Below are 15,671 nucleotides of genomic sequence, written 5' to 3'. Positions count from 1 at the left end.
GGGCCTTATATAGACTCGGTGCCATCCCCCCGCACCGCGCGGGACCCTTGTGACGTACCGGTTACCGGTCGCACGCCTTATGAAAAAACGTATGTTTATTAAAATAATGCACGGTTAAATATACATACAAAATGCATACAGTAGGTATCAGTAAGTAGGTAAGACATCCATATTTATATGAAACAGTACCTAACGATTCTACTTAGGTTTAATTAACTAGGTATTTAAGTAATTTATTTGACTACAACTAAACAATGCGTGTGTGTGTGTGGGGTGACTGGTTGGTAGGTATATATTGTAACGCGTCGCTAACATTCCCCACCCTAGTGCAGAGGCAGCACTCCTAACCTACAGGTATAGTTGCGACGCGGGTCGCGGGGCGCCTCACCAGCCCGGCGCGGGTGCGCACGTCCACCACCCTCACTCGCTCGTCCTTGCCCGGCAGCACCGCCTCCACGACGCCTCGCAGCCACATGTTCCTCGGGGCGTTCCCGTCCACTATCACCACCAGATCACCAACTTTTATAGGTGGTACTTCATCCGTCCATTTTCTTCTAGGTATCAGTTCCGGCAGAAATTCTTTTACCCAGCGAGACCAGTACATATCTGCCAGCCGTTGCGAAATCCTCCATTGTTTTCGCAGGTACAGGTCTGATTCACAGAATTCTCCGAGGACAGGTAGGTTCGACGATGACCCCAGCAGAAAATGATTAGGTGTGATCGCTTCGCTCGATCCAGGCTCAACACTGACATGCGTCAGCGGACGACTGTTGACAATTTGTTCCACTTCGGCCATCAGAGTGAGTAGGACTTCTTCTCTAGGGGCGCGTTCCCTCAGGATTATCTTTAGTGACGCCTTGACTGAACGAATAAGTCTCTCCCACGCCCCACCCCAGTGTGGGCTTGTAGGTGGAATAAATGTCCAAGTGGTTCCGTAGTTGATAGCAGCTGACTTTAAAACTTGTTGATCCAAGTCCTGTATTGATTTCCTCAGTTCAGTGTCTGCGCCGCGTAGATTAGTTCCGTTGTCTGAGAACAGCTGCTGTGCCCACCCACGACGACAGGCTTGTCTGCGTAGCGCCATTATTAAGGAGTCTGTGGTCAGTGTAGCCACCAGTTCTATGTGTATGGCTCGCACAGTCAGACACGTGAAGAGGACGCCGTATCTTTTTTCCCTCCTTCTTCCCACAGTGACTTCCATTGGGCCGAACAGGTCAAGCCCACTGAAGGTGAAGGGGCGTTGATGGTGGGCCATGCGTGCTTCCGGTAAGTCGCCCATTCTAGGTGGTCTAGGTTCAGCCTTTCTTATTCTGCAGACCATACATTCCATGGCTACTCGCTTCACAGTTGGTCGAATTTTCAGCACCCAGTATTTTTGTTTCAGCTCGTTGACGACAGTTTCATGATTCCCATGAGCAGCACGGATGTGTAAGTGCTTGACTATAAGGCGAGTGATGTGATGGTGGCCATCGAGGATGACGGGGTGCTTCATGTCTGCGGGCACGTCGCGCGCAGCTTCGATGCGACTTCCAACACGCAGGATTCCGAAGTCGTCCAGGTAAGGTGACAAGGTAAGTAATTTACTTGATTTACTTAATGTGTTTTTCTTTTTCAGGTCCTTCAGGTCATCGGGGAAGCTCTGCATCTGCGCATATTTAATTAATAACCTTTCAGCTCTTATCATCATATCTCCGTTAATGGCACCGGTAAGTTTCTTAATTTTTATATCAATAAATGATATCATAACACTCGTAGATCTGAGTAGCCGCAACCATGATGAAAATTTCAGCGGGTCAGGAACGAATCGTGTGTCCAACGGGTTCGTTTGTACAATCGTTACGCATTCCAGGTCCAACTCGTTCACTTGAGGAGTAAGTAATCCCCGCGGCCATGATGACTCATCTTCGAGGAGGAACGCCGGGCCATGAAACCACTCGTTCTCGAACACCGAAAACTCGCAAGTTTCCCGAGTAGCAACATCGGCGACATTCACACTCGTAGGTACATATCGCCATTCGCTGGTGTGCGTGAGTTCATCAATCTCCCCTAGCCGATGCGCAATAAATGATTTATAATTTCTGGCATCATTTTTTATCCAGTGTAGAACAGTACTGGAGTCGCTCCAAAATATCCTTTTGATAGGCCTAATTGTGTGTTCCCTTTCAATGTTATCAGCCAGCCGAGCTCCTAGAAGTGCTGCCTGTAGCTCCAATCGCGGCACCGACATGTGTTTCACAGGAGCAACCCTGCATTTACTCGATACGAATGCTGTTCGAATAACATTAGTTTCCCAGCGCCAGTAAGCCACAGCACACATAGCTTGAGTCGACGCATCGCAAAATATATGTAGCTGTAAGTTTGTATAGCCAGTTGGAGGCGGCGCGTCACTGCTGTTGCTAGGCGAGACCGGCCCGATGTTATTCAGTACATTCAGTACATCTTCTTTCTCGCTCGCACCCATTGGAATTTGATAATAACGGGGCACGCTTAATGAGCCCACGCGCTGTAATAAAGTTATCCATTCAGACCATTTTTCATTAATGCTATCAGTGATGACGTCATCCCATTGTAATCCATTTTTCCAGGTACATTGTAACATAATCTTTCCTTTTATCGTAAATGGTGAAAGAAACCCCAGTATATCGAAGATGGACATTATAACCCGCAGCATTTCCCTTTTCGTGGGTTTCTTAGAACCGTCCCTTATATTTTCAGGAATTTTCTTCAGCGAGACGTCGAAGCTAAGGCAGTCATTCTTCGGATACCAGATAAGGCCAAGAGTTCGTTCACCTTGATTATGTTGGTCCATATTCAAATTAACATCTGTATTGCCCAGAGATTCTTGAGGCAACCCATCCAAAACAGCTGAGCAGTTGCTTGTCCAATTTCTTATCTCGAAACCACCCTGACTGTGAATGTAAACAATATCCTTCACAAGCTGTATAGCGATATTTTCGTCGTCTATACTATCTATATAGTCATCTGCGTAGTGTTGTTTACATATCGCGTGGACGGCGGCCGGCATCGTAGACTCGTACCTTAGTGCATTTTTATTCTTCACATACTGTGCGATGAATGGTGAACAGCTGGCGCCAAATATTAGTGACGTCATCACGTAGGTTTTCACAGGTTCTTCCGGTTGGTCGCGCCATAGAAATCTCAATGCATCTTGATCCTCAGGATTAATTTTAATCCTAAGAAACATGTCCTTTATGTCTCCTGTCACGGCTATTCTTTTTTCCCTGAAGCGTAACATAATTCCATACAGCGACATAAGTAGGTCAGGACCCGTTAGTAGATAGTCATTGAGACAAAATCCATCAGTTTTAGCGGCGGCGACGACGCCGAATACTAATACGAATACTAATCTCAGTTTTTTCTTATTCGGGTTGTCGACCCCGAAGTGAGGTAGGTACCAAATTCTTGGCGAAGTACGTGTACACGTCAGCTCCTCGGCGAAGTCATTGTCCAGTAGGTGTTGCACCCGTTCCCTGTACCTGAGGGAAAAACCTTCGTTGGCCTTCATCTTCTTCTCCACGTTCTCCAGACGTTTCATAGCGTTAGGTTTCGAGTTAGGCAGGTTAACATCAGCTGTTTTCCACGGTAAGCCGACGTACCATCTTCCATTCAGCAACACAGAATTCCGGTCCCGACGGTCCACGGCTTGAACGTCCAGCGAGTTTTGCCGCGGTTTCTGCGAGACACCCATGGACTCGATGGTGAAGGAGCGTCGCACCTCGTCGTGCATGTCACGCAGGATGCGCTGGCACTCCGACTCTTCCTCCGGTTCCCGGCAGCAGACGAGCAGTGAGGAGTGGCAGGCGGCCCCGGCGGGTGAGTGTGGCACGCAGCCGTGAAGGCACCACCCCAGCGGTGTGAGTGTAGCATACGGTTCATTAACCTTACCCTTAATGACCTGCATAGGTTGCAAAAGATGATAATTATCCTGTCCTATCAGTAATTCCGGTTTAAGTATCCCTTTAATTAATTGATCTTTTATTTTAGCTAAGTGTAAATATTTAGAGGTTTCAACAGACAATGTATTTTGTACAGGTAAATTTATTTTATTTACACTACGCGCCTTGATGGTAAACAAGTCCCCATTATTATTACATAAATCCAACTGAACTATCTGACTATCGCATACCATTTCTGTGTCGTTCCACGCACCACACACGCGCATTGTTTGTTTGTGTCCCTGTAAGCCCAACTTATTAGCTAGCCCTGCGCTTATCATTGTAACGGTAGAACCGTCATCTAACAAAGCAATAACATTGTTAATAATACCATTTGGACCATTAATACTTACAGACACAACCTTTAGCAATACTTTAGACATTACGTTAACATTTGTAACAGTTTCTACAATAGGCTCAGACACTAAGGGCTCAGAGGGTGAAAGTTGTGAAATGTTTACACTATTTTGAGATGAGTTATTCATGTTATAATGTAGCAACTTATGGTGCGACTGTCCGCAGTTATCTATATCACAAACAGGTGCGGAGCATTGTTCCTTACTGTGCCGCGAAATTAAACATTTATAACATAAACCATTACGTTCAATGTAACTCCACCTATCTTTGCGCAAAGCCTTTTTAAACCTTTTACATTCTGGCAAGTCATGTTTAGATGTACGACAATAACGACATTTATCATTAGTAACACTTTGCAATAATACAGACTGAGAGTAATTATGATCATTATGTTTACGAAACTTAGGTACGGTCAAAGTAACAGCTGTTTTAGTTATTTTTAGTGCTTCCTCACTCAAAAAATCAGACAATATTTGTAATCTAGATTTCGTACCTTCGTTTATTCGTGAATATCCGTAGTCACTCCACTTAGAAATTAATACAGGTGGTAACTTTGATAGGATAACAGATGCAATGCTCATACCCTGCAAATATTCGTCACGGCCTAATGCTAGCACAGCTGCAACATAGTTCTGAACTTTAACTGAGAAGCTAATAATGTATTTTTGATAATCGTCACTTACTGCGTGTAGCCGATTTAGATCCTGTATGATCCTGGGCAGGATGACGTCAGGGTTTCCATACTGCAGCTGCAGGGCGCCCATCACCGTCTCGGGCGCGGCGGCCGTCACCAGCAGCGCCGTGACGGAGTCCCGAGCAGGACCACGGAGACACTTCCTCAGCCTCCACATGTTTTCCTTGGGGGTGAAATGACAGACCTCTGTAGATTCTTCATAGGCCTGCACGAAGTTCAGCCATTCCAGTGGATCGCCGGCGAAGGTAGGTAGATCTCTCGGCGTGGACAGACGGCTCAGCATCTGGGAGTGCGGAGTACTCGTAGCTGCGGCGACGGCGATGTCCTTCATGGCCTGGACCAGCTGCTGCATGTCCGAGGGCGGCTGCGCTGGCGGCGGCGGCGGTGGCGGCGGTGACTGCGCGATATCGCGCACGGTTGAGGGTAGGGCGGCCGCGTCGTGGCGTGGTTCACCGGGCGGCGGCGGTATGGTTGATGGCCGCGGCGGATCGTTAGCGTCGTGATGGCTATGTTCTAACCACTGTTCCACCTTTTGTGACACGTTCACTGATGAGTATGACGCGGCACTATTTTTAGAACAGTCTTCTAGTGCGGCGATGTCCGCTTCCAGTTTCTTTTCGATCAGCTTTTTATTGATATTGGCGATCGCTTCTGCTGCTTCCAGCTCCAGCTGTTTCTTCCTCGCCTCAATGGACCGCTTGCTTGATGCCATGGACATCTTCTTGGAGGTGGAAGTAGTAGGAGTAGGTTTGTTAATAGCTGATAAAAATCCCATCTCAGCCATAAGACACTGGTATTCGAGACTAGGCAACGTGTCTACAAGGATGTTAATATTAACATCGCCTAATAGTACGACACTTTTGTTGTTGGTTAGGGGAGTTATTACTTGTTGTAAAGATGAAATGAATTTGTGTGGATCAAAAGAGGGGGAACGATAGATAGCAACTAGTGCTATGGAGTTAGGAAAACATACCACCAAGCCCTGGGTTTCCTCGATGTTTGGTTCATACACTACTACGTTATATTTTTGTTTAACATAGACTACTACACCTCCAGCTTTGTTGGTAAACTTTGTTGTGTGGTACGCCACGTAACCTGGGATGGTTCTAACTTCGTCACCTTTTAGCCAGCATTCAGTTAGAACTAGAACATCGAATGAGAGGCCCGTGCGATGTAAAGTCGTGAGAAAACTATCCAAGTTTTTGTTTAAGCTTCTGATATTAAAAGCTAATACGGAGAAATTATTTGAATTTTTGAAGGCAGTGATTTCATTGCACGCTTCTGCAGCATTGAGTGCATGACATTCTATTGACAGGAGGGAATCTACTTCTACACATGAGTGTAAGTTAGTCATTGCCATAATATATAGCACAATTTAGGTATGTGTAGACTGCTCTGATGTCATACACATCAGCTGGAGTCAAGCGTGAATGAGGAGGCAAATATACTGTGATAGCCATCGGATTTATTAGAAGTGCGATTAAGTTATGTAAAAAAGTGATGATACTTTTTTGTAGGTTTAGCCTGAGTTTGTACTGTTCGTTCTTATTGTGTGTAGTTGCGTGTCTTTGGTGTGTTAGTATGTTGTGTTTGTGTGTGTGTGTTAGAAAATGTGTGTGGAGTGTGCGAGTGTTATTCTCTATAAGTACATAGTGCTGTCTAGGAGCTAAGCAGGCTTTAGTTTGTGCCGGGAAGAGGTCCGATTTTAGAGTCCAAGTCAGCCAGAGTTGTAATGGCCATAGCTGGTTTTCCTTCTGCATGTCTGACGTGGACTGTTCCTCTGCGATGCCAAACAAATTTGACGTTGAGCAGTCTGGCGCGTTGTTTTGCGAGAAAAAACAGGTTTCTGTTGTGGCTTGATAAGCGCTCGTTTACGTAGATCGGCTTAGCTGGCCCTGTTGCCAAGTTAACAGAGTCCACATTTTTTCTAATTTTTGATGCCTTAATGATCTCGTCACGTTTCGCCTTTCTCACAAGCTTTGCAACTATGGGCCGTGACAGATTGACTGTGGTAGTTTTATTCCCTGATAGGTCACCTGGAGCGGTGACTCGGCGCTTGGCACCGACTCGCACGACATCGTTTATGTCACATTCGCCTAGTTCAACTCCCAGCTTTTTAGCGGTTACCATCAGGATGTGATGTAGGCTTTCGTTCGGCTCCTCTGGCACACCAATGATCTCGATATCGTTTTGTAGGAGATTTTGTTCTTGTGTCGCAAATGAAGTCTTCATCACGAATAGCTGCTCCTGCAGTGTTATAATCTCGGAGTCTTTATCTTTCAGCTTCTGTTCATATTTAGTACGTTGTTCCTCTAGAGAAGACGACATCTGAAGCTTCAGGTCCAGTAGGTCCTTACGTAAGAGCTTTATTTCGTCGTTAGAAGATTTGAGGTCCTGCAGTTCGCGGCGAATCATCTGCAGTTCTCCAAATAGCGAGCTTTCGTTTGGAGGGACTGGTGTAATTTCTCTCTTACTGCCCCGGGTCATGTTTACGTTGCTGCTCGAGGTGTAGGTGTCATTCAGGGCCTGACGAATTGGAGTCTCGTCGTTCCTTGGGGCTCTGCACTCAGGGCATTTCCAGCTGATTCGCTCCTTCTCTGATAAATTGCTGTACTCAACTAAAGGAATGTTAACACAGTCAAGATCGAAGCTGTGATGGCATTTTGAGCATTCCAAGTAATCGAAACTAGATATTTTCTTTTTACAAGCATTGCAGTATGATTCCATTGATACCAGTCTTTTGTATAAATTATAGTTTTGAAATTTTTCGTAAAATGGAGCGTTTTTAATTTTTCGTACGGGCGGCTCGCATGCCTTCAGCTCGTTCTTGGTAGTTATTTTCTCAGACGTCGCCACGTTGACGTCGAGACCAGATGGTCCATCCCGGGTGGATTGTTCTAGAAGCGCCATCTTCTCCCGTTCGTGCGCGCTGCGAGTTTGTACCATCTTGCGCAGCGGCGGTGGCGTGGTGAACATTCCAGGTCGTTCTCCAGCAGTGGTTCTCCAGTAATCCGGCTTGAAGACCAGCTTGTAGGGGTTCTAACTTGCAGGATGGAGTAAAAACAACTATTTAAGGTTGACGAAGGCGTGCGTCCAGTGGCCGCTATGTAAGTGAGCACATGTGTGATTAGAAATTTGGCCTTATATAGACTCGGTGCCATCCCCCCGCACCGCGCGGGACCCTTGTGACGTACCGGTTACCGGTCGCACGCCTTATGAAAAAACGTATGTTTATTAAAATAATGCACGGTTAAATATACATACAAAATGCATACAGTAGGTATCAGTAAGTAGGTAAGACATCCATATTTATATGAAACAGTACCTAACGATTCTACTTAGGTTTAATTAACTAGGTATTTAAGTAATTTATTTGACTACAACTAAACAATGCGTGTGTGTGTGTGGGGTGACTGGTTGGTAGGTATATATTGTAACGCGTCGCTAACATGCTTATAATATAAGGCTTACATGTAGTATTCAGAGGCAATTTAAATGTAATAACCGTAGTCGTGTGTGTAATTCTTATTGTAGCGAGACCTTTATCGAACGTTGGTATTTTTTAAACTAACGAGGAGCTATCTTCACCTTTATCCAAGAATACTGAAAAATATAAATTAAGTACTTAACTGCTATTACAGACGGAGTACCGCAAGCGCGTGGACGGCTGCACGCGGTACCTGCGCGAGCTCAACATGCCCACCGCGCTGCAGCGCCGCGTCACCGCCTGGTACGACTACACCTGGCACCAGCAGAGATGCTTTGGTAATGACAGCATTTATGTATGTATTTTAATGTAAAAAAGAATATAGAACATCAAAGACCCATGTTGGGCGCCAATCCATTTTGGCGCCCAACGTGGGACATCGTAGAATAGCTGCGTAAGCTCAACATGCCCACCGCGCTGCAGCGCCGCGTCACCGCCTGGTACGACTACACCTGGCACCAGCAGAGATGCTTTGGTAATATCCACATTTATATACCTATGTAGATTATAATGTAAAAAAATAATACTTATAGAATAGCAAAGACCCTAGTTGGGCGCCAATTAGTTTTGGCGCCCAATGTGGGACATCGTAGAATAGCTGCGTGACCTCATGTTACTGTAGCGTCGTGTCACCGCCTGGTATGACTACACCTGGCACCAGCAAAGATACTTTGGTAACATTTACCTAATATAATAGTTAATGTAGTTTATGCAATAAGAGAGGAAGGACAGTGACACATGTTGGGTGCCAAAACCCTCTGGTGCCCAACGTGGGACATTGTAATTTACAACAACACTCGTGCGAGCTCATTATGCCCAACTGTGATCCAAACTCGATTCAATATCGAAAAAATGATTAATGTGTATGCTTGGTTCTTATTGTCAAGGGACCCTCGGACCACCTTCCATAAAATCTTGTGGCGCCCAACGTGGGACTTCTTAATACCCTCGCTGGGACTTTGACACTCAACGTGGAACCTGCAGGGCCTAATTATTAAACCTAAGTAATAGCCTCTTTTCTCATTTCCAGATGAATCCAAAATCTTGAACTCACTTCCATACAACATGAAACGGGATGTGGCTTTGGAAGTGCATATGAAAACTCTCAGTAAGGTAAAACGTATTTTCATTTCTTAATATTGGCCACGACCACCTAAGTCAATGCGTCCACAAGTAGTTGGATGAGCATGCTCGTGAACTTACTAATTATGTTACACTCCGTTGGAGAGACCTATTTCCTACGAGGTACATTACACATTAACACTACCACCTCTCATGACTCATGCATAGTAGACTTCAATTTCATTCACTCAAATAACTGCCACACTGCCATCCTCATCATGACTGTTTATTTATGTGAAATGAACCAAAATGTTATTTCTTTCTTTCGTCCCCCAGGTGCAACTATTCACGGACTGCTCCGACTCTCTCATCCGCGACCTGGTGCTGGAGCTGCGGCCCGTGTCCTTCCTGCCGGGCGACGTGGTCGTGCGGCGCGGGGACGTGGGACACCACATGTACATCATCAAGTCTGGGGAGTGTTGCGTAAGTACTTACGAATATGTGCTCTGGATGCTTTAATTCGTATCTGGCTCTTAGAAATTCTGACAATGGCTGCCTTTTTAAGTAAGGTACATTAACTAGGTATTGAATTCTAGATACTATCGTGAGAAAGTGGCGTAAATGGGGTAATCGGAATGGGGTTCTCATTCTGAACAACTTTAGAAAGTTCACTCCTCCCCACACTAACGAGACTAACTAAGTCTGTATGGAAAAGCAAAAGAGGAAACTCTTCAGTATTCTTAAGTCTGAGAGCTGAAGCTGATCCGGGACCTGGTGCTGGAGCTGCGGCCCGTGTCCTTCCTGCCGGGCGACGTGGTCGTGCGGCGCGGGGACGTGGGACACCACATGTATATTATCAAGTCTGGCGAGTGTTGCGTGAGTTATTAAGTTGCGGGTGTAGTTCTTTTAAAAAAAATATAACTGGCTGTTTAAAATTATGTGATTTTTTTAGGGAGATTGACGCGTTGGACTACTGTCCTAAGTAAGGTTACAATTACTAAGTACTTTGGCTTCAGATGTAACGTAACCATGACGCTTGGCATTCTCAGGTGATGTCACATGATGAGAAGGAGGTCCTGGCCACGCTGCGAGAGAGCGCCGTGTTCGGGGAGATCAGCCTGCTCGGCATCGACGGCCTGCGCCGGCGCACTGCTACTGTTGTGTGAGTATTGTATCATGGAATACCTCATAAATATACCAGAACAAGAGACAAAAGATAAATTATAAGACAAATTTAACACATTATGGTCAAGAGTTCGACTCATCAAACAGATACATAAACGCACGTCAGAACATAAAACGTTTTTTCAGGAATGAAATGTAGTTCGGTAAATCTATTTTATATGCTACCCATTTTTGACACTATTTTATCACCTCATACCGAACTAATAAATAAGATCAGTAGTAGTAGTAGTAATTAGAAGGGAGCACTTACAGTTATTCAAATAAAATATTAAAATATCACCTCTGACATTCATCCCGTCTCCAGATCCCGCGGCTTCTCGTCCCTGTACGCTCTATCCCGCTACGACCTGGAGTCGGCGCTGCAGCAGCACGAGGCGGCCGCCAGGATCCTGCGGCGCCGCGCCGACCAGCTCATCCGGGAGAACGCGGCCAGGCAGACCAGGGAGCGGCTCCAGGAGAGGCAGGCTAGGAAGTTAGTGTCTAGTTGCCCCGGATAGAATCTAGCATCCTCTCATATCCTCTCATAGCATCTAGCATCCTCTCATATCCTCACCAGGGAGAGGATCCAGGAGAGGCAGGCTAGGAAGTCAGTGTCTTTATTATGGTCATAGTTGCCTCGAATGGAACCTTCTAGCATCCTTTGCTATCCTATTCTTTCTATCGAGTTGGTGACAAACACAGGAATGTGGAGAAAGGAGTAGCGATTCAGATTAGCGTGATTTGGTTCCACCTTGCCATTGCCGTTTCATATGTCACTGGAACGTTTTCATTGCTCGCGATCAGGTATACTCCTAAGGAACAGTTGATAGTGTTACGTCACTCGAGGAGAAAAGATGAAAAACCTGGAGTCGGCGCTGCAGCAGCACGAGGCGGCCGCCAGGATCCTGCGGCGCCGCGCCGACCAGCTCATCCGAGAGAACGCGGCCAGTCAGACCCGGGAGCGGCTGCAGGAGAGGCATCGAGAAAACCGATAACCGTTGGCGTAGCTAGTTCTCGAGTGGAGACCACGAACAGGCAAACGCAGCGTGGGGGGTTCCCACGCTGCTATTGCCTGTTCCTGCCCTCTGGATCGATGACCTTAGGCGGGTAGCCGGTACTGGCTCGATGAGGCAGGACGAGTGTTGTAGCGCTATTCAATCCCTTATTTATATTCAGACCACGTATTCTCTTCTTTTAGCATCTGCTTTTGCAATTACGCCAGCTTCTTCACAACCACACACCATTTCCTTACACCCCAATGCCTCACGCAGGTCAGCGAGCACGGCCTCAGAGTCGGGTCTGCGTCAGCGGCGGCGGCTGTCCAGCGCGTCCAGTGCCGACAGCGCGCCCGAGCGACGCGATCCCGCACGTAGGAGGCTGTCTGTGCTGTCTGAGAATATGGTGAGTTTTTTACAGTTATTGCAAAGAAACCTGACCCCTCCAAGGTAGCATGGTAACTTTGAGAGGGGTCAGGTTTCTTTAATATCAATCAGAGTCTAGATCATAGAATCAGAGACGATTCTATCATTTCAAAATATTGGAACTTGGTAATAAGAATCATTTGTCCAGCAATTGACTTAAGAGAAACCACGATTTCTATAATCACTTAGTAACTTTAAATTGTGTCCAGTCCACATTTCTAAATCATTCCACATCCCAGGCACTCTGAATGATGATTAATGTTATTGTACTCGTAATATTGTAAAAAAGTTCTCGAATGCTTCTTCATTAAGTGTTTCCTAATATTTTCGTATAATACCAGCCAGTGTCACCAAAGCACGAGTACGGCTTGCACTTGTCCTGCACGGGCCTCCCCACCCCACTACCCACCATCGTATTCTCCAGTGACGACGCTACCAACGACAACGGCATCTGAATTCATGTTAGTAATCTAAGGATCAAAATATATCTACGATTTCTTCCCTATCATGAATTTACTGAAAAAATTCAACTGCTTAGATTAACATAATTTTTAGATCAAATCTGAATGTGAATTTTGTGTCTAATGCAGTATTTTGGAAGGTTTGAAGGGAAGTTATATAAATAAGGTGCTGGAAAAAAGTACTCACAGAAAAAGAGCGGTTATTTTTGTATGAGATGAGGAAGGTAGTATTGGCGAAATAAGAATGTTACCATGTTGTACTTGTCTACATATATTATCTATCTTATAATAAATTCTATTTATATTAAGGGCTGATTTTTCAATGGGCAGATAAACGTTATCTGAGGAATAATTCTGATGCTGTCACATCTGAATATTTGTATTAGACAGTGACAGCAACAATTTTATTCGTCAGATAACATTTATCTGCCTATTGAAAAATCAGCCCTAAGAAAAAATAAATAAACATCAGTATTTTAAATGTTGTATACCTATGTACCAACGTATTTGAATTTATCTTGTATACTTTAATTCTGTCAGAAAAAATACAAGTATACTTTTGATTGTTATAAATTATTTAAATTACTTTTAAAAAAGACTGAAATTTATTGCTTATTAATAAAAATATTCACCGCTCAAAGTTTAAGTTACATTATTTATAATAAATTAACTTTTCGACATTATATCACATCAGGTGAACTTTTATTAAAAAAATATTTACTTACAAACTTACTTACTTGATGTTGCTCATAATATTTAAGTAGTCCGAGGGTTAATTTGAGATACTGTTATATGTTTGTAACGTTGTATTGTGTCACTATCTAACTTACTGTTTTATTGATGTGTTTTAGAATTATAGTAAGTACTTAGATAAAAGTAGAAAAAGTTATCTAGAGTAGAATTGTGATACCTATATGAATATTTACATATATAAAAACATGAAATCTATACTATTCTTACTTCCAAATTATTACCAATGAAAAATTTAATAAATGTTTAATCAGCAGAAAGTGTATGAAATTTATTCTAACAATCAATTAATATTCGCCCCCTAATCATTATGATGATAAGCGTTTGTTTTCACTTTTTTCCCTTCGTTTCTACCTTTTCCTGAAAATATGAGAGTAGTAAGTGGTTAATTTGCGTAAACCTCCCAACTAACACCGTAGCGTTAAAAAAACTCTCATAACTTGTATAATGGTTCCATTCGAAAATTAAAGTGTTAAGACATAGCTGTATAAGAGTGTAGGAGAGTGCTCTAACTCACTTATAACCACGAAAGAGGCCCACGATTTTGAGAGTAAAGGCTTTAGAAAGCCTGTAAAACGGTGTCATTGAAGTGTTTGTTTAAGTTATAGAAAGCCTGTAGTACGGTGTCATTGAAGTGCTATAGAAGAGCGTTTAATCCCTCTCAGCTAGAACTTTTACCGGTATAGTTGTAGTTGTAGAATGGTTATTTGACTCCCTGACTCTTATTTATTTGGTAAAAAAGGGTTAAGTGAGTATGTTACCGTTTTTCGAATACACTTTTACCATACAAGTTGTATGTCTTTGAAAATAATAGTGTCAACAGCAATCATACGCGACAGTATTAGAGTGACAGTATTGATCATTACTAAATAACAGTAAATATAATATATTACCTTGACTTAATATGTTTTGTGAATTGAAAATAATATGCCATTGTAATTTTACTGTAATGTATACCATATTTCCCACCTCAATTTTAATGCGCTCCAAATTAATTAAGGATTTCAAATGAAACATAAGTAAATATAAAATAGACGACTCAATTTTGTATTTTTTTGTATCCTTGTTGTATGTTCATTAGTTTCATAAATCGATTGGCATGACTGGAATGACAAAATTCACATAAATAAGTAAGTATTTTAAAGCAAAATATTGTTTATCCTAGCAATTTATAGGTTAGGTCGCCAATGCAAATGGCGAACTTACATTTAAGACAAATAGACTCACCTAAGTCATCTATTACACTTTTTGAAATAGAACACCCTTAGCCAAGGGTATTATGCAGTCTTAGTCGATCCGCACAGTCTTGCTTAACACCGTTACTTTTACAGTCTACTTGCCTAACGCAATAAGCGTAAGTTATGTTAACCTTAAAGATTAAAACTGCATTGTTGAGTTTTCCAACACTGTATGAATCTTGTCTTACTGCACTCTTGACAAAATCTCTTTTATAACCAATTCCTGCAGCCTAAATTCAATATGACACCTAAAGATTTATATGAGTATTAAAGGAAACCACTTAACAACCATAAGTGTTACCAGGTGTCAGTGAGCACTCTTGCATAGCTTTAGGTTCTAGAAACAGTTTAAACCTATAACATCTTAATTATAATTGTTTGACTAATACCATTTTAACACCTAAACCTGCTGTTAACACTAATTTCATTTGTTAACTCATCTTTATCGCTTTATGTTAGAACTGAGATAATTATAACACAGTTATACAGGTTAAAGTCATAAAAATAGCTGTAACTGAGGGTAAAATGTTTGTTGGGCTCCTACGTACACTACGAGGCGTAGCGCTACGCCGTAGCCCGTAGCACTCTCAATGATCGTGGCAAAGTAATGTACTAGCTGAGGATATTCCCTTATTCATCTAATATTTGGAGAAACTTCTATGTATGAAAAATTTTAAATTTAAATCTAAGTAGGTACTTAACCCATAAAACCAAGGCGCAAAATGTAACCGTGACTTGCTATTGGCAGCCAGTACGAATCGGCTGAATAGATTAGCGACCCTAATGGAAGCTAGAAATAAAGAACCCCGTATTACCCGTGCCAGCCTCGTGCAACGAAATGTCGTCGCTCTACGTAATTTACTAAACATTAATTATTAGTTACGGATCAATATTGCGTGACTGACTCACGGAACTCTTGACAACTTTACTTGCCTGTACAAGGAAAGTTTTAATGTGATTATGGTGCATTTTGAAGTTTTTCTAATTTGCTTCTCTAGGTACTTAAATTATTTTAATGTTAAGCTTTTATACCTACTTGCCAAACACTAACAACATTTTATGTTTAATACCCTCCCAGTCT

At 43.2% G+C, this 15,671-nt stretch overlaps 1 protein-coding gene across 2 annotated transcripts in view; it reads left to right on the top strand.

The window, feature by feature from the left end:
- The window catches only part of LOC105386951 (cyclic nucleotide-gated cation channel beta-1), a 40,367-nt gene extending 27,456 nt beyond the window's left edge, over positions 1–12,911 (top strand). For both annotated transcript variants that reach the window (XM_048628132.1, XM_048628141.1), the window contains exons 9-15: positions 8,649–8,772; positions 9,525–9,607; positions 9,893–10,039; positions 10,606–10,718; positions 11,046–11,213; positions 11,992–12,121; positions 12,483–12,911. In XM_048628132.1, coding sequence (XP_048484089.1) covers positions 8,649–8,772; positions 9,525–9,607; positions 9,893–10,039; positions 10,606–10,718; positions 11,046–11,213; positions 11,992–12,121; positions 12,483–12,596 — 879 coding nt within the window. In that variant the 3' untranslated portion in view covers positions 12,597–12,911. The remainder of the gene's footprint in view (positions 1–8,648; positions 8,773–9,524; positions 9,608–9,892; positions 10,040–10,605; positions 10,719–11,045; positions 11,214–11,991; positions 12,122–12,482) is intronic.
- Positions 12,912–15,671: the final 2,760 nt, after the last annotated feature.

The sequence above is a fragment of the Plutella xylostella genome, chromosome 4 (genome assembly GCF_932276165.1).
Source record: "Plutella xylostella chromosome 4, ilPluXylo3.1, whole genome shotgun sequence".
NCBI classification, from domain to species: domain Eukaryota; kingdom Metazoa; phylum Arthropoda; class Insecta; order Lepidoptera; family Plutellidae; genus Plutella; species Plutella xylostella.
Note: the sequence above shows the minus strand (reverse complement) of the source record. Positions and strands in the feature narration are given on the sequence as shown.